At 52.6% G+C, this 19,008-nt stretch overlaps 1 protein-coding gene across 1 annotated transcript; it reads right to left on the bottom strand.

Annotated features, from left to right (window-relative positions):
• Window positions 1-5,096: 5,096 nt before the first annotated feature.
• Window positions 5,097-14,835, bottom strand: LOC135184705 (serine/threonine-protein kinase SBK2-like). Its single transcript, XM_064160721.1, has 6 exons — window positions 14,724-14,835; window positions 14,285-14,570; window positions 13,504-13,612; window positions 8,646-8,835; window positions 6,848-7,050; window positions 5,097-6,255 (listed from the first exon to the last, which is right to left on the bottom strand). Exons 1-6 carry the CDS (start codon window positions 14,833-14,835, stop codon window positions 5,686-5,688), a joined length of 1,470 nt encoding a protein of 489 aa, XP_064016791.1. The 3' UTR covers window positions 5,097-5,685.
• Between the last annotated feature and the right edge of the window lie 4,173 nt (window positions 14,836-19,008).

Genomic DNA, 19,008 nt, shown 5'->3' with positions numbered 1-19,008 from the left:
CAATAAGGCCTTATACACATGAAGCAGCTCTCACTGTCCAGTTAGAGTAATCTACACACTCAAGTGCAGCACAGCTATGACAGTCATATCTCCATGACACATACATGCATGGCTGTATGCAACAACACTACAGGTCCTGAGCTAGGTCAGACTTGTGTCTGTCTGTGGTCAGCTTCATCACTTCATCACTACTTGACCCTACCTGACGGGAGGCTGTAGCCAGGTGGGGTTGGTCTTGTCTGCCAGGCAATCAGCAACAGAACAAGGGGACACAGTCTCAAGTTGTGCTGGGAGAGGTCTAGGCTGGATGTTAGGAGGAAGTTGTTGGCAGAGAGAGTGATTTGCATTGGAATGGGCTGCCCAGGGAGGCGGTGGAGTCACCATCCCTGGAGGTGTTGACTGCAGCTGACTGCAAAGCCTGGCTGAGGCACTTAGTGCCATGGTCTGGTTGACTGGATAGGGATGGGTATTTGGTTGGACTGGATGAGTAGACACCTTATACACAGCTGTGTGTCAGATACAGACTGCTCTATCACATAAGATTAATTTTAGCCTAAGTACCTAACTGAAATAATTCTGTGGGGTCACAGACTGTCCTTCTCTCTGGCCCCAAGAAATCTGTCAACAAAACTCAGGTGGAAGCTGCACTTAGTCAGAGTTAGCACACAGAAGGTGGCTACCAGGGCCCAGAGTGGGAGTAGGAGCCTTGTGTGATTCCACCCTGAGACTTGAGGTCCAGCCAGAGACACAAGCCCTTAGAATCACAGAATCAGTCAGAGTTGGAAGTGACCACAAGGATCATCCAGTTCCAAACCCCTGCCATGCCCAGGGACACCCTACCCTAGAGCAGGCTGCACACAGCCTCAGCCAGCCTGGCCTTAAACACCTCCAGCCATGGGGCCTCAATCACCTCCCTGGGCAACCCATTCCAGCCTCTCACCACTCTCCTGCTCAACAACTTCCTCCTCACATCCAGCCCAATTCTCCCCACCTCCAGCTTTGCTCCATTCCCCCCAGTCCTGTCACTCCCTGACAGCCTAAAAAGTCCCTCCCCAGCTTTTTTGCAGCCCCCTTCAGATCCTGGAAGGCCACAAGAAGGTCACCTGGGAGCCTCCTCTTCTCCAGCCTGCACAGCCCCAACTCTTTCAGGCTGTCCTCACAGCAGAGCTGCTGCAGCCTCTGAGCATCCTCCTGGCCCTGCTCTGGACACTCTCCAGCATCTCTACATCTCTCTTGTAATGGAGGCTCCAGAACTGGATGCAGTACTCCAGGTGGGGTCTCAGCAGAGCACAGCAGAGGGGGTGAATCACCTCCCTCCACCTGCTGGCCACACTTCTGCTGCTGCAGCCCAGGCTCTGCTTGGCTTTCTGGGCTGCAAGTGCACACTGCTGTGTCCTGTTGAGCTTCTCCTCCAGCAGCACCCCCAAGTCCCTCTCCTCAGGGCTGCTATCCAGTATTTGTGCTTGGCATTGCCCTGACCCAGCTGCAGGACCTTGCACTTGGTCTCGTTGAACCTCCTGAGCCTGGCTTGTGCCCACCTCTCCAGCCTGTCCAGGTCCCTCTGGATGGATCCCTGCCCTCCAGCCTGGCTGCTGCACCACACAGCTTGGTGTCATCAGCAAACCTGCTGAGGCTGCACTCAGTGCCCCTGTCCATGGCACTGACAAAGCTGTTGAACAAGACTGGTCCCAGGCCTGACCCCTGAGGGATCCCCCCTTTGCTGGGGGGGGGGCAGCTTGTAAACAGCAAAGACAGGTTAGAAGTGCAATTAGTCTGTGTGACAACTGTGACCATGTTCTGTCACCACCCTGAGCCAGGCCAAATTTCCCTTACTCCCTCCCTTGCTGGGCCAAGGCACAGGGCTTAGGAACATGCCCAGCTGCCTGTCAGCCCAGGGGAAGAACAACAAACACAGCCACAGCCACAGGCAGGGCTGTATATGGGCAAGCCCTGAGCACTGGCTGGCATGGCTGGCGGGCAGACTGCAGGGGGATTGTCAGCAGCCAACGCTGGGACACTGCAGAGCCACTATGGAACTCCCTACCAGTGGATTCTCTTCCTGTGGCCAGCACTGACACAGATAGCCCAGCACAGCACAAGGACACCTAAAATTATAGTGTGGTGTCTCAGTTCTAGGTTAAATTGCCCAGAGACTCAAATGTAGTGAATAGAACCAAGAGCAATTTCTAGGATGCCTTTCCCTCTGCCCCCTTCTTTCCCAAAGAAAAGGAATTAGATGGAGAGAGGGAAAGGTGAAGCACACCCAAATAAATAGTCTCACTTAGATTTGGAAGTTAAAAGGGAGAACTTCAACAATAAGTAAAAGGTAGAGGAGGTAGGGAAGTTACAAAAGGTATAGGGAAGGGAAAAACGAGATACAGAATATGTAAATACAACCAGACCTGATGGCAGTGGCATCGTCTGCCTCCTGGGTGATGGCCATGGGGCAAACCAGAGAGGAGCAGGAAACAGGGTGGTGATGCTGGCAAGCAGGGAGGCAGGCAGGGTCCAGAGTTACTTGTAAGGCATCAATAGGTCAGCATCACAGTATCATCAGGGTTGGAAGAGACCTCACAGATCATCAAGTCCAACCCTTTACCACAGAGCTCAAGGCCAGACCATGGCACCAAGTGCCACGTCCAGTCCTGCCTTGAACAGCTCCAGGGACGGCGACTCCACCACCTCCCTGGGCAGCCCATTCCAGTGTCCAATGACTCTCTCAGGGAAGAACTTTCTCCTCACCTCCAGCCTAAATCTCCCCTGGCGCAGCCTGAGGCTGTGTCCTCTTGTTCTGGTGCTGGCCACCTGAGAGAAGAGAGCAACCTCCTCCTGGCCACAACCTCCCCTCAGGTAGTTGTAGACAGCAATAAGGTCTCCCCTGAGCCTCCTCTTCTCCAGGCTAACCAATCCCAGCTCCCTCAGCCTCTCCTCGTAGGGCTGTGCTCAAGGCCTCTCCCCAGCCTCGTTGCCCTTCTCTGGACACGCTCAAGCATCTCAATGTCCCTCCTAAACTGGGGGGCCCAGAACTGAACACAGCACTCAAGGTGTGGTCTAACCAGTGCAGAGTACAGGGGCAGAATGACCTCCCTGCTCCTGCTGGCCACATCATTCCTGATGCAGGCCAGGATGCCACTGGCTCTCTTGGCCACCTGGGCACACTGCTGGCTCATGTTCAGGTGAGTATCAATCAGCACCCCCAGATCCCTCTCTGTCTGGCTGCTCTCCAGCCACTCCCACCCCAGCCTGTATCTGTGCATGGGGTTGTTGTGGCCAAAGTGCAGCACCCTGCACTTGGAGCTACTGAACCCCATCCCCTTGGACTCTGCCCATCTGTCCAGGCAGTCAAGGTCCTGCTGCAGAGCCCTTCTGCCTTCCAGCATACCATAACAATCTGAGGGTCAGCCTCTGGGGCTGGCTAAACTCTGCCCACCTGCAGGTGCACTCCACCCCCTGCAGCTGCATGTGGGGGGAAGCTACCCTGTGCCTGCTATCTAAACTCCCAAGATGGATTCAAGGACATTCCCAGCACGGGTTGCTCATTGTTTATCAATTCTTGTGTGCTCTGCTAACAAGAACTTCTCCAACATTGATCTTCACAAGGGGAACCAGAAACAGACTACTCATCCTACCAAGAGCCACGGGATCTGTGCTCCCAGCCTGTGCATGCAGCATGGGGTAGGCACTAGGACACTAGGGCCTGGATTCACCCAGCCAGCACTCAGTGTAATTACCTTATTTATCTCTCCATTCCATCCACAGAGGAGTGAAGTAATGCATCTTTCCCTCCCCTTTGCAGCCACCTGATTCCTCTTTGGGGATGATACCAGATCCCCCCTACACCTTGTGCCTACATTAGCTGAAATGTTGCCCTTTACAGTGCCGGGCACCTGGCCAGCCCTGCTGCAGCCATCAGCTGCCTGTGCAAGGGGCCAGCGTGTTTGCATGCAGCTCCATTCCATTCAGCCTCTCCCAGCAGCTGCTCCAAGGCTATTTGGGATCTTTTGCCAGGCCCCGTGGGGAATAGGCTTCAACAGATCTGCTTATTCATTGATTTAAGAAAACCAGTTGCAATTATAATTAAGCCACTGAGAAAGGTGCCTGAGCTGGGCACTTGGCTCAGGGTAGGGCTTTTGCCACTGTGCTTACTGCTCTGCTTTCTTCATTGTAACCCTGTCTGCACCACCATCATACCCATGGTGCAGCCACAGTGCAATTTGTCACCTAGCTACATACTGTACAACTTCCTGGCAGCCAAAACCCTTAGGACCTGACAACAGTAGAAGGGCAAAGGTGCAGCAGAGCTGCAGTTGAATAGTCTTAAAAATGGTTTCTTTGGACTGAAGGATTCAGAAACAGGGAAGAAGTGGTAGTGAAGGCTCACACACAAAGGCACTGGCTCCACGAGGAGGGATCACTAAGGCTGGAGGAGATCAAGGCCAAGGTACAGGACTGCTTTGAGGTTGTCACCATGGAAATCTTGCTGGGATTACTTGTACAGATAAATGCATGCAGCCTGTGATTACAGGTCCTTTGTTAGCCTTTCCCATCCTCACAGTGCTACTATCTTCTCAGATGAATCATACATGTGGATGTTTGTGGCAGGTAATTCACCTTTCCATTTGCACCTCAGCTATTCAAGGTGGGAGAGGAGTGAACTGTACTTCAGTAGGGCTACTGGTGTTTGCAGAAGGCCTGAGTGAAGGGAACTAGAGGGTAAGAGTTTTGCATACTGAGGCTCCTCCTGCTAACAACCCTCCATGTGAACAATCTTTTCTGTCACCTGGTCTTGAACACAAGCAAAAAGGAAGAAACTCATAGCAGTACAGGTTACAGTGTGCAAATCCCTCTGGCCTTCCCCAACAACCTACCTACACCTTTTTGGCATCAGTCACCACCCACAGCCACGTGCTGGAGGCTCCTCAGCCCCTCCACCCAGCTCACATGAAGCTACCCTTCAAGAGTCCTGGCTGCAACTCAAGCAGCATCTGGGGGTGGTCCCTGCCTCATACAGTTTTCCCTCAGGTGGTCACAGGTTCTGTCACTCCCCTACTCTCCCACAGCAAATGAGCCACCACAGGCATTTTATTGTAAGGGTAAAAGAGCCACATGCAGAAACACAAAAGTATATGTTGTGCTCTATTTCAAGGAAAAGACAGGTGCTGCAGTCCACAGAACCCATCCTGGAGTCCCTGTGGCCAAGAAGCAAGTAGGTGCTTCACATGCAGACAGCCATTTCCAGGAGGAAGGAGACGTTTTCAAGCCCAAAGGAAGCATGAGGAGATGGAAGTTCTTCACAGAGAGAGTGATGTGCCATTGGAATGGGCTGCCCAGGGAGGTGGTGAGTTGCTGCCCCTGGAAATGTTCAAAAATAGACTGGATGAGGCACTTAGTGCCATGGTCTAGTTGATTGGATAGGGTTGGGTGCTAGGTTGGACTGGATGAGCTTGGAGGTCTCTTCCAACCTGGCTGATTCTCTGATTCTATGGGACTAGGCAGCACTGAGCCATGGAGTGAGGACCAGCAGCTGGGAAGGGAGCCTGGCTTCACGGTGGTGAGGACAGTGCAGCAGAGGAATTCACCTCTGTGTCACCATGACCCCATGCCCCTGGGCCACTGTGATGCCCCAGACCCTGAAGACCCTTGCAAGGTGAGACCTACTTTCCCTCTCTTTGTGAGGAGTGGGGTCTAGGGTGTCACTGTAGCCTTTTCACTACGGCCACCCTCCAGCCGCCACGGGCAATCCACATAGCGCAGTGCTCCGCTGACAGGGCTGCGCTTGGTGGGATCTAGGGCCAGCAGGTCCCGTAGCATCAGGGCAGCCTCAGCTGTCAGGCGCCTCCAGTGGCGGGGCAGGTCTTTCTCCAGGCCAGTTTCCTGCCACAGCATGAAGTCCTCAAAGAAAGGGTCATCTGGCAGGCTCTGCTCCCAGGGGAAGTAGCCAGTCAGCAGGCAGAAAAGCAGCACACCAAAGGCCCAGGCATCCAAGCTGCTATCGATGGGCAGCCCCTGGGCATCAGTGGTGTTGCTTAGCTCAGGGGCAGTATAGGGGAGTACTCCAGCCACCAGCTTCAGCTTGGTACCCTTGGGCCTCGTGAGCCCAAAGTCCGTCAGCTTGATGCGCCGGCACTCGGGGTCGAAGAGCAGCACGTTCTCGGGCTTGACGTCACGGTACACGAGCCCCCGGCTGTGGATGAACTCCAGCGCGCTCACCAGCTGCTTGGCACAGTGCTTGGCAGCCAGCTCGGGGATCCCATCCTGCACAGGGAGAGAGGCAGGCAGTACAGCATGCATGGGCCACCTTGCAGCCCTGGCAGCTGGGGTTCCACCTGCCTGCTCCGCACCGGGGAAGACTTTTGCCTTTTTGGTCTCACGAGCATGAAGCTGCTTCAACAGTGAAGAGCCAAGAGATGTGGTACTGTCTACAACTACCTGAAGGGGCATTGTAGCCAGGTGGGGGGTGGCCTCTTCTCCCAGGCAACCAGCAATAGAACAAGGGGACACAGTCTCAAGTTGTGCCAGGGGAGGTATAGGCTGGATGTTAGGAAGAAGTTCTTCACAGAGAGAGTGATTGGCATTGGAATGGGCTGCCCAGGGAGGTGGTGGAGGCACCGTCCCTGGGGGTCTTCAAGAAAAGACTGGATGAGGCACTTAGTGCCATGGTCTGGTTGATTGGTTAGGGCTGGGTGCTAGGTTGGACTGGCTGAGCTTGGAGGTCTCTTCCAACCTGCTTGATTCTATGATTCTATGATTCTATGACAGCCCATGGCTTTTACCTCCCTACCTCTGGCCAGCCTGCATGGGGTCAGATGCTGCAGTCCCAGCCCTGCCCCCTTGTAGCAGCACTCACCCGAGGTTTGATGATAGAGATGAGGTCTTTATGCAGCGCTGGTTCATAGAGGAAGCCATAGTACTGGCTAGACTCTATGGCAATTCCAAACATGCTGATGATGGCAGGGTGGGTGGCCAGGGAGAGTGCCACACAGTACTCATACAGGAAGGTGTGCAGCTTGGTGCTGGCTTTGGGTAGCAGCTTGAGAGCCATAGGAGTCCCTGGAGAGAGAAAGAGTGGGCTAAGCTCCCCTGAATGTTCCTTGTATGAAGGCAGAGTAGGCAGTGAGACATCATGGGTTTGGACACTTTCAGGTACAGGGAGGACTCTGGCCCAACACTTTTCATGGATATATAATGTGGACACCTGATCTGGGAGCAGGCACTGCTGCTGGCATGAGTTTGGAGCCAGTTGGTGCGTGCATAGAAGCACTGGGTAGGGGAAGGAAAATTCAGGCTATTTGGGCTTATCAACCCAAGCTGGCATGAGTGGGCAAAAGTAGTGTCAGGATCCAGTGGGCACTCATAAGCCTGAATGGCCTTGGCAAGCCCCACCTGGGACTTCCACCTTCACCCTCTGTCTATGGGCTTAGGGGCACCATTTACACTAAGACCTGGGGCTTCATTCCCTGCCTAAGATGTGTGGTGGTGGTGTCAGTTTCCATGCCAGTGCCTTGCCCTGAAGCCTATTGATCCTGACTCATGGATTGATTTCCCTCTTGACCTTGGACCTGCCTTATCACCATAACCTTGTCTGGTGTTCTGGGCTGCTCCCTGGATGGGTGCAATGAGAGGATTCCCAGGTTGCAGATGGCACCAAACTGGGGGCAGATGTGGCTGGGTTGGAGGGCAGAAGGGCTCTGCAGCAGGACCTTGACCACCTGGACAGATGGGCAGAGTCCAAGGGGATGGCTTCAATAGCTCCAAGTGCAGGGTGCTGCACTTTGGCCACAACAACCCCATGCAGAGATACAGGCTGGGGTCAGAGTGGCTGGAGAGCAGCCAGACAGAGAGGGATCTGGGGGTGCTGATTGATACCCACCTGAACATGAGGCAGCAGTGTGCCCAGGTGGCCAAGAGAGCCAGTGGCATCCTGGCCTGCATCAGGAATGGTGTGGCCAGCAGGAGCAGGGAGGTCATTCTGCCCCTGTACTCTGCACTGCTTAGACCACACTTTGAGTGCTGTGTTCAGTTCTGGGCCCCCCAGTTTAGGAGGGACATTGAGATGCTTGAGCGTGTCCAGAGAAGGGCAACAAGGCTGGGGAGAGGCCTTGAGCACAGCCCTAGGAGGAGAGGCTGAGGGAGCTGGGATTGGTTAGCCTGGAGAAGAGGAGGCTCAGGGCAGACCTTATTGCTGTCTACAACTACCTGAGGGGAGGTTGTGGCCAGGAGGAGGTTGCTCTCTTCTCTCAGGTGGCCAGCACCAGAACAAGAGGACACAGCCTCAGGCTGCACCAGGGGAGATTTAGGCTGGAGGTGAGGAGAAAGTTCTTCCCTGAGAGAGTCATTGGACACTGGAATGGGCTGCCCGGGGAGGTGGTGGAGTCGCCGTCCCTGGAGCTGTTCAAGGCAGGACTGGACGTGGCACTTGGTGCCATGGTCTGGCCTTGAGCTCTGTGGTAAAGGGTTGGACTTGATGGTCTGTGAGGTCTCTTCCAACCTTGGTGATACTGGGATACTGTGATCCTGTGACCCTTTGTCCTGCCAGTCTCCCAGAGACTGCTGTCTGGTCCCAGGAAGCTCCAGGCTACGCAGCACGCTGGCAAGAGGAGAGGAGGCAAGGCACAGCAGCACATGGGCTGCAGTCAATTCCTCACCTCTCTGTCTGTGAGTCACCAGCATCACGTGGCCGTATTTGCCCCTGCCCAGCTCCCGAATAACCTCGTAGTGCTCGGACACCTCAGTGTGCAGCAGGCTTTGAGCCGTGATCTCCAGGAGCTCATCTAAAATGGTTGGTGCTGCTGTCCTTGATGCTGCCACTGCTGGTGTCTCAGCCATTCCTGAGAGCTGTGGAAACAACAGAGCCCAAGTCAGACACAGCCCAACGGGCACAGAGGAAATGAGATCAGACACATCCCAATGGGCACAGAGGAAATGAGATCAGACATGCCACACGGACTTGTTTCAGAGACCCAGACATCCTTCCTGTGTCCATTCTAAAGCTTGGCCTTCCAGGTCTCTTCCTATTTTAGCCCCCAGGGTGTTAGGCAACAAGCAAACCATTAACAGATTCCCAGATTATCAATCGTGACCCACAAAATCAAAGAATGATAGGGGCTGAAAGAGACCTCTGGAAATCATCTAGTCCAACCTCCCCACCAGAGCAAGTTCACCTACAGCAGGTTGCACAGGGCAGCATCTAGGTGGGCTCGGAATGACTCCATAAAGAGAGACTCCAACACCTCTCTGGGCAACCTGCTCCAGCGCCCAAGCAACCTCAGCATAAAGAAATCCCTCCTCGTGTTTTGATGGAACTTCCTATCTTCAAGTCTGTGTCACAGTATCACAGTATCACCAAGGTTGGAAGAGACCTCACAGATCATCAAGTCCAACCCTTTACCACAGAGCTCAAGGCCAGACCATGGCACCAAGTGCCACGTCCAATCCTGCCTTGAACAGCTCCAGGGACGGCGACTCCACCACCTCCCCGGGCAGCCCATTCCAGTGTCCAATGACTCTCTCATTTACCTCTTGTCCTGTTACTGGGAACCACTGAAAAACAACTGGTCCCAACCTTTGGACACCCACCCTTGAAGTATTTACAAGCATCAATAAGATTCCACTCCAGTCCTCCCCAGGCCCCAAGTCCCTCAGCCTTTCTTCATAAGATAGATGTACGAGTTCCCTTCACAGGCCTTTACTGCAGCCTCTCAAGAACTTCCCTGTCCTTTTTGAACTGGTGAGCCCAGAAATGGGCTCAGTACTCCAGATAAGGTCTCACCAAGGCAGAGCAGAGGGGGAAGGGAACCTCCCTCGACTTCCTGGCCACAGTCTTCTTGATGCATCCCAGGATACCATTGGCCTTCCTGGCCACAAGGACACATTGTCATCATGTTGTCCACCAGGGCTCTCAGGTCTTTTCCCATAAAGCTGCTTTCCAGCAGATCAGCTCCCAGCTGGTACTGACTGAGGTATGCAGTTATTCATCATAGGCTCACAGGACGTTAGGGGTTGGAAAGGACCCAAAGAGATCATTGAGTCCAACCCCCCTGCCAGAGCAGATCACAGAGGAACACATCCAGACAGGCCTTGGAAGTCTCCATAGAAAGAGACCCCACAACCTCTCTGAGCAGCCTGTGCCAGTGCTCTGTGATCCTTACAGAAAAGAAGTTCCCCCTTGTGTTGAACTGGAACCTCCTATGCTGCAACTTACACCCATTGCTCCTTGTCCTATCCCAGGGAGCAGTGAGCAGAGCCTGTCCCCCCACTCCTGGCAGCCCTCAGATACTTATAAACATTTATTAAATCCCCTCTCAGTCTTCTCCAGACTAAACAGCCCCAGGTCCCTCAGCCTCTCCTCATCAGCCATGCCCTCCAGTCCCCTCATCATCCTCCTAGCTCTCCACTGGACCCTCTCCAGCAGGTCCCTGTCCCTCTGCAACTGGGGAGCCCAAAACTGAGCACAATATTCAAGATGAGGTCTCAGCAGGGCAGAGTAGAGGTGGAGGAGAACCTCACTTGATCTGCTGGACACACTCTTCCTAACAGACTCCAGGCTCCCATTGGCCTTCTTGGCCACAAGGGCACATTGCTGTGCCATGGATGTTATCCACCAGCACTCCCAGGTCCCTCTCCACAGGGCTGCTTTCCAACAGATCACCTCCTAGCCTGTGCTGGTGCAGTTTGTTATTCCTCCCCAGATGCTGGTGGCTTGGATGAGCACAGCTTTGCTGGAGAAAGCAGTGGCTGCACAGATGGGCCCAAAGGGTGGTGGTCAATGCACTTACATCCAGCTGGTGTCCAGTCACAAGCAGCGTTCCTCAGGACTCAGTGTTGGGATCACTTCTCTTTAGCATCTTTACTAAATATCCTGATAAGGACAGAGAGAATATTATCAGTAAGTTGGCAGATCTTTATTGATGATCTGGACCAGGGGATGAGTCCAGCATCAGTAAGTTTGCAGATGACACCAAGCTAGGAGCAGGTGTGGAGCTGTTGGAAGGTAGGAGAGCCCTGCAGAGGGACCTGGCCAGGCTGGATGGGTGGGCAGAGGCCAATGGAATGATACTGAACAAGGCCAAGTGCAGGGTTCTGCACTTTGGCCACAACAACCCCAAGCAGCACTACAGGCTGGGGACAGAGTGGCTTCAGAGCAGCCAGGAGGAAAGGGACCTGGGGGTGCTGATAGGTAGTAGCTGAAGATGAGGCAGCAGTGTGCCCAGGTGGCCAAGAGAGCCAATGGCATCCTGGCCTGCATCAGGAGCAGTGTGGCCAGTAGGACAAAGGGAGGTTATTGTTCCCCTGTGCTCAGCACTGCTCAGGCCACACCTTGAGTGCTGTGTCCAGTTCTGGGCCACTCAATTCAAGAGAGATGTTGAGGTGCTGGAAGGTGTCCAGAGAAGGGCAACAAAGCTGGTGAGGGGCCTGGAAGACAAACCCTATGAGGAGAGGCTGAGGGAGCTGGGGGTGTGCAGCCTGCAGAAGAGGAGGCTCAGGGCTGACCTCATTGCTATCTACAACTACCTGAAGGGACATTGTAGCCAGGTGGGGTTGGGCTCTTCTCCCAGGAAACCAGCAACAGAACAAGGGGACACAGTCTCAAGTTGTGCCAGGGGAGGTCTAGGCTGGATGTTAGGAGGAAGTTGTTGGCAGAGAGAGTGATTGGCATTGGAATGGGCTGCCCAGGGAGGTGGTGGAGTCTCTGTCCCTGGAGGCGTTGAAGCAAAGCCTGGCTGAGGCACTTAGTGCCATGGTCTGGTTGATTGGCCAGGGCTGGGGGATAGGTTGGACTTTGTGAGCTTGGAGGTCTCTTCCAACCTGGCTGATTCTATTCTATTCTAAAGAAGAAAGAAGCATTTTCTCTTAGGTTTTGCATTATTCTATCTGTGACTAGAGCTCATTACTCTTCCTTCAACTTCCAGATCCCACCCCTGCTAAAAATCTGGTCCCTCTTAAGAATCCAGCAACATAGCAACAAAATTAGTTAAACCTAATAAAACTACCCAAACAAAAAAGTTGGATTTCTACAGAAGAAGTACTCATGTGAGAGTTTCCCTCCTTTCCACTTCTCTCCTAGGCTTCATTGCTCAATTTATCCAGTTCAGGAGTGCCAAGTAAATTGCCCTACTTCACTGCCAACAGCAGCCAAAGTTAATACAGTCCATAGGGAATTCAACACTCAACAAGTGTGGATATGGGAGGGGATGAATGGAAGAGTGGGGAGGCATTCATGCAGAACGGCAGCCTGGAGAGCAATTTGAAGACTTTTGCTTTGATGTCCTCCTCCTTCCTGCCCAGTTGGCACAGCTTCTGAAATTCTACACAGCAAGGACCCACAGATGGACCCACATATGCACCCACTTGGTCACTGACATTTCCAAACTCGTGAGGCCACATTTAGGTGTCAAAATGAAGGCCTGGAGAAGCTTTTTGTGCTAGCTTGAGCCTAGCTAGAATGTACTAGTCCCCCTGCTCCTGGCAGCCCTCAGATACTTATAAACATTTATCAAATCCCCTCTCAGTCTTCTCTTCTCCAAACTAAACAGCCCCAGGTCCCTCAGCCTCTCCTCATCAGGCAGTGCTCTCCAGTCCCCTAATCATCCTCCTAGCCCTCCGCTGGACCCTCTCCAGCAGATCCCTGTCCCTCTGCAACTGGGGAGCCCAAAACTGAGCACAATATTCAAGATGAGGTCTCAGCAGGGCAGAGTAGAGGTGGAGGAGAACCTCACTTGATCTGCTGGACACACTCTTCCTAATCCACCCCAAGATCCCACATTTGCTTTCACTCTGCTGAAAAGAACACCCTAAACCATCAGACAAAGGGAACAGCAGCAGTAAAAGACAATCTAGCGTTTTCCAGGTGCCAGATTAAGACAAAAAGCTTCAGCTGAAACATTAAAAATAAAAAAAAAAAATAAAAGAATCATTTACAAAATCAATCCAACCCCAAAGAAACAAAAAAATCCACCACCAGGTATAGCCATGCAGCTTTTACACAGAATAAGACAGAGTGGAACAAACCAGGAGATCTGTTCGGAGACACCGTGCCGCTTACAGTGAATTCTTGCCTCTGCAGTGCTTCCTACATCCAGATGTCCTGAGACACCCTGAAACTTAATCTCTGAAACTCAGCTGAGTAGGGAAAATTGTATTTCTGAAGAGCTGGCCTCCTGCTAATAACATCTGCACCAGAACTGAGACTGTCCTGAACCCTTGGATGTGTGTTTGTGTTAGAAATGCGTTCCTTCCACGTGCTCTGCTTGGCTTTGATATTAATCATTCTGTTTTTTTTACAGAGGGTTTTTTTTTTGGTAATGTTAAAAATCTAGAAAATGTGAAAACCTGTTTTCTCCAGGGAATACTTCCTTAAGTCCTTTAGAGGCCAACTGATGGGTCAAAAGAATTAGTTATGAGAGGTTTTTGCGTGGTACTGGTTCAGCAAGCTACCGCTAGCGTCCACTGTTGGAAGGAAAAAGGACCAGAGAAGAACCTTGAGAATCACAGAATGATAATTACAAGAGGAATTTCCAAGGGGAGTCGTCTTTTAAGCTTTTCAAAGAGTGAAGAAGAGACTCTACCATCTGCAGGTATCTTTGAGGGTATCAGGAGTTCGTTCAAGCGAACCCTTTGGATTAAAGGGAGAACGCGGTAATAGAAAACCCCAATAGCTGCAGCTGACATGAGGCAGCTCCAGACACGGCTGGGTAGGTTTAGTGGAAGAAAAAAAAACCCTGAAAATCTCATCAAACAACATGGGAAGAATATCTGCCCATCTCTGGGACTTTTAACTGAAGAGTGGAACTTTTTTCCCCCCCTCTACGGGGTCCACTCTAGCGTGAACCCTGCTTAATACAGGCAAGGAATCAGAGCAGATTATTCCTGTCCTTCTTGCAGATAGCTTTATGATCTGCCTTATCAAACTGATCGGCAGGCCAGTGCTTCATCTCACTGCGGAGGAACGAGTGACTGACCCCTTACCAGGACTGCAGCCTTCCCTGCAGAGAGCCCCCTAAGCCTGTCCCCAGCAAGCAGCACTCCGCAATCCCCGCGCAGCAGCCTCCCCGCACAGAAATCAGCCGCAACTCTGCTAGGGCTAAGCCACATCACACCCTCCTCCCAGCCAGTGAGTGGGTACCACGGCGCTATCCCACCAGATACAGCTGGACGCGAAGGAACCTTTCGGGCAGAGCCACCTAAGAGTCTCACACCAAGCCGATGCGGAGCGTGGGTGCAGCCCGTGTCGCGCCGGCACGCTGAGTCTCCTAAAGCCAGGCGTGAGGGGTGGGTGCCCATTTACATGCCCGGACAGCCTTTCATCCCGCCACGGCTGTAGCTTCTCTTCCCACGCTTCTTCCTTGCCCGTCCGTCCGTCCTGAGCCTCTCACCTCCTGCAGCGGGCAGCGCTGGCGGCCGGCCGGGGGCTGCCTCGCGTCCCCCTGGCTGCCCTGCGCTCCCCTGGCCGCGGCAGCCTGCGCCGAGCAGCCGGGAGGGCTGCCGGGCACTGCGGGACCGAGCCTGGCGCTCCGCCCCCTCCCCGTGCCTCTGGGCCTGGGGGCACACTGCCTGCCCGCTGAAGGTGACCTCTGGGAGGGAAGAAAAGAGCTGGAACCAGTGGGGGAGGAAGGAAGCCAGCCATCTGCCCTGCTAACGGAGGGGGAGGTGTTGCAGGGTCCGGTTCTGGTTTCTGCTTTAGCCATACAGCCAGAGCCCCCCAGGGACGCTTCAGCAGACCGCACCCTTTTCACTTCTGCCATCCAGCTTAGGCTCTCTTAACAGCTGAGAGCGCAAAGCAGCTTCCCGGGCTTCTGCGTGGTCCTTGTTCTGGGGCCACGCCAAGTACAAGTGCATCCCTGACGGTGGACTGCCAGCACTTACTCTTGGCTACCAAAAAGGCCAAAGAAAGGTCAGTCACAATTGCCTGACTGCTGGAAACTAGGCAGGAACCATAACAAATTCAGGCTGGGTGGGGAATGGCTGAGAGCAGCCCTGAGGAACAGGACCTGGGGGTTTGAGGTGATGAAAAGCTCAACAGGAGCCTGCAGTGTGAGTGCAGCTCAGACACAACCCTGTGCTGGGCTGCAGCAAGAGCAGTGTGGGCAGCAGGGTAAGGGAGGGGATTCTGCCCCTTGGCTCTGCTCTCCTCAGACCCCACCTGCAGTCCTGGGTGCAGTTCTGGAGCCCCCAGCACAAGCAGGACATGGAAGTGTTGGAGCCAGTCCAGAGGAGGCCACCAAGATGCTCAGAGGGCTGCAGCAGCTCTGCTCTGAGGACAGGCTACAAGAATTGGAGCTCTTCAGCCTGAAGAAGAGAAGGCTTTGAGGAGACCTTAGAGTGGCCTTGCAGTATGTGAAGGGGGCTACAGGAGGGCTGAGGAGGGACTATTGACAAGGTCTTGTAATGACAGAACAAGGAGTAATGGGTTTAAACCGGCAGAGGGGAGATTCAAACTAGATGTTAGAGAGTGAGGGTGGTGAGACACTGGCACAGGTTGCCCAGGAAGGTTGTGGCTGCTCCCTCCCTGGAGGTGTTCAAGGCCAGGTTGGATGAGATCTTGAGCAGCCTGTTCTAGTGGGAGGTGTCCCTGCCTATGGCAGGGGGTTGGAACTGGATGATCCTTGAGGTCTCTTCCAACCTAACCCAGTCTATGATTCTATGATAACTTATTCAGGATCCCTTCGTGTAGCCTCTTTGGCTGGGCTTGTCACACCCACCAGTACTAGAGAGCTGCAGTGATGAATGACTTTCCATCTATTCTCAGTGCCTCTACCCTGACTATGTTCTTGTGCCAAAGTCATAGCATCACAGAATCATTACACTTGGAAAAGACCTTTAGGATCATTGAGTCCAACCATAATGCCACTACCATGACCACTAAATTATGTCTTGAAGTGCCACATCTACACAACTCTTGAACATCACCAGGGATGGCAACTGCACCATCTCCCTGGGCAGCCTGTTTCAGTGCCTTGCCACTCTTTCAGTAAAGAACTTTTTCCTAATATCTAATTTAAACCTCCCAAGTCACAACTTAAACCCATTTCCTCTCATCCTATCACTGGTTACTTGAGAGAAGAGATCAACTCTGACCTTACTACAACCCTTGGGGGATCAATAGCTCCAAGTGCAGTGTGCTGCATTTTGGCCACAACAACCCCATGCAGAGATACAGGCTGGGGTCGGAGTGGCTGGAGAGCAGCCAGACAGAGAGGGATCTGGGGGTGCTGATTGATACCCACCTGAACATGAGCCAGCAGTGTGCCCAGGTGGCCAAGAGAGCCAGTGGCATCCTGGCCTGCATCAGGAATGGTGTGGCCAGCAGGAGCAGGGAGGTCATTCTGCCCCTGTACTCTGCACTGGTTAGACCACACCTTGAGTGCTGTGTTCAGTTCTGGGCCCCCCAGTTTAGGAGGGACATTGAGATGCTTGAGCGTGTCCAGAGAAGGGCGACGAGGCTGGGGAGAGGCCTTGAGCACAGCCCTACGAGGAGAGGCTGAGGGAGCTGGGATTGGTTAGCCTGGAGAAGAGGAGGCTCAGGGGAGACCTCATTGCTGTCTACAACTACCTGAGGGGAGGTTGTGGCCAGGGGGAGGTTGTTCTCTTCTCTCAGGTGGCCAGCACCAGAACGAGAGGACACAGCCTCAGGCTGTGCCAGGGGAAATTTAGGCTGGAGGTGAGGAGAAAGTTCTTCCCTGAGAGAGTCATTGGACACTGGAATGGGCTGCCCGGGGAGGTGGTGGAGTCGCCGTCCCTGGAGCTGTTCAAGGCAGGATTGGACGTGGCACTTGGTGCCATGGTCTGGCCTTGAGCTCTGTGGTAAAGGGTTGGACTTGATGATCTGTGAGGTCTCTTCCAGCTCTGATGATACTGTATGCTGCTATTCTGCTTCAGGGGTGGAAATGCATAGGCTATCTGGGACAATCTGGCTGTGGCATGAATTATGTGCCTCTGTGTAGTGTTGTGCAGTGGCTCTCAGCCACAGTTTCCAAAGCTGAATGCCATCCAGCTAATGCATTTTCTTCCAATGATCTCACATTTAACATCATCTCCTTAGCCCTAGGCTCTCTCAAGGGGTCAGTACATTCCACACTCAGAGAAGATTTTAATTCCTTGGTGAGTGACAAGCTGGAATGGCAATTTGAGCTCTAATCCCTCTCTTGAGTGAAGAATGGAGCATCTCATCATTAGTGCATCAGACAGATGCTGCTGAAGACACCATGGGAACAGCAAACACTAGCAAGCTGAGACAGCTGGAAAACAATAACGTTTGAGATGGTTCCCTCTCATCTCCATCAGCCTGCAAGGGTTTTTGCTGAGCCCTCCCCACCTCCCTCCTACTAGTATAAAAGAAGACAGTACAGACATCTTTCTTTCCCTGTCTCTTCTATCTCTTTTCCTTCTTTCAGATCCACTGGTTCCAAATTTGCCTGGGATGAAGAAGAAACAAATACTTACAAGTTATTCTATTTCTTTTTCATTCCTGTTTTGTTTCCTCCTCCTTTGAATTGCTTTTCTTCTTTCCACTGAAACATCCTGACATGTTCCTTTTCAACTGCTTTGCATGTCCCACTTGACATCAGCCTGGCAGAATATCTGGGAGACAGTAAAATCAGGGCTTAACAAGAGTGATCTGTGCTAGCTTGTGTGGTCCTGCTCTGGCAGGGGGGTTGGACTCAATGATCTCCTTGGGCCCCTTCCAACTCTTCTATTAATTTCATCACCCCATCAGCTTTGGATGAGGCACTTAGTGCCATGGTCTGGTTGATTGGACAGGGCTGGGTGCTAGGTTGGACTGGATGAGCTTGGAGGTCTCTTCCAACCTGGCTGATGCTACAATTCTATGAACTTCCTGCCATTATCCTGGGTTCAGCAATTCCTGGGAATTTAGTCTTTTTGCTTTGCAGAAGGTCTACAATTCATCCAGCAACAGACGTTTGCACCTGTGTGTTACAGTGCCATTGGTCAGTGCCATGGAGAATGCCATAGTGACAGCAAGCAGCCTGTATCTCCTCAGTCTCTATGGCACCTGGAAACAGACATTTCCCTCACCTTACCTTTCCAGTGCTGCCTCTCCTTTGAGGAAGATCTCTCTCCATAGAGGAACTCTACCTCCAGGTACTAATGCTGGCTTTATGCTTCTTTACAACTGAGGTACCTCTGCTAATATTATCTGATTTTTAGCTGGATCAAATTATTGGCCCATAAAGTTGGGGAGATGGAGGAGAGGGATATCTGTGATCTTCAGGAAGCATCATCACTTCCAGTGCCTTTCCCCACCAGGACACACTTCTGCAGCCCCCAAGACAAGAAGGACATGGAAATGTTGGAGCCAGTCCAGAGGAGGGCCACAAAGATGGTCAGAGGGCTGCAGCAGCTCTGCTGTGAGGACAGGCTGAGAGAGTTGGGACTGTTCTGTCTGGAGAAGAGAAAGCTTCAAGGAGACCTTGTAGTGGCCTTCCAGTATCTGAAAGGGACCTACAGGAAGGCTGGAGAGGGACTGTTGACAAGGTCTTGTAATGACAGGACAAGGAGTAATAAGTTTAAACTGGCAGAGGGGAGATTCAAACCAGATGTTAGGAAAGGGTTCTTTGCAGTGAGGGTGGTGAGACACTGGCACAGGTTGCCCAGGGAGGTTGTGGCTGCTCCCTCCCTGGAGGTGTTCAAGGCATCTGAGATTCTGATAAGCAAGGGTCAGCTTTAAGAATCCTCTTTACATTTACAGCTGACAGAACTTTAAAAGCCATTTCTAAGCATCTAGTAAGGAAGTAAGTGCAGACAGGTAGTGTTGTTGCAAAAGAGATTTGCAAACTACTTGCATAGACTCAAGAATATTTTAATGAATTTATTCTGTATCACAGCCCAGCAGTGTGCCCAGGTGGCCAAGAAGGTCAATTGCATCATGGTCTGTATCAGTGTGCTAGTTTGAAGCAAGCTGGGATGTTTTGGTAAAAGAACTAGATAACAGGCAGTGAAATGAAAAACAATTGTGTCTACTTCTCTCACAGTTACGCTGAGAACTCTGGG

This window comes from Pogoniulus pusillus, chromosome 21 (assembly GCF_015220805.1).
Source record: "Pogoniulus pusillus isolate bPogPus1 chromosome 21, bPogPus1.pri, whole genome shotgun sequence".
In the NCBI taxonomy this organism is placed as follows: domain Eukaryota; kingdom Metazoa; phylum Chordata; class Aves; order Piciformes; family Lybiidae; genus Pogoniulus; species Pogoniulus pusillus.
The sequence above is the reverse complement of the archived record's forward strand: the minus strand, read 5'-3'. Positions and strand labels throughout refer to the sequence as shown.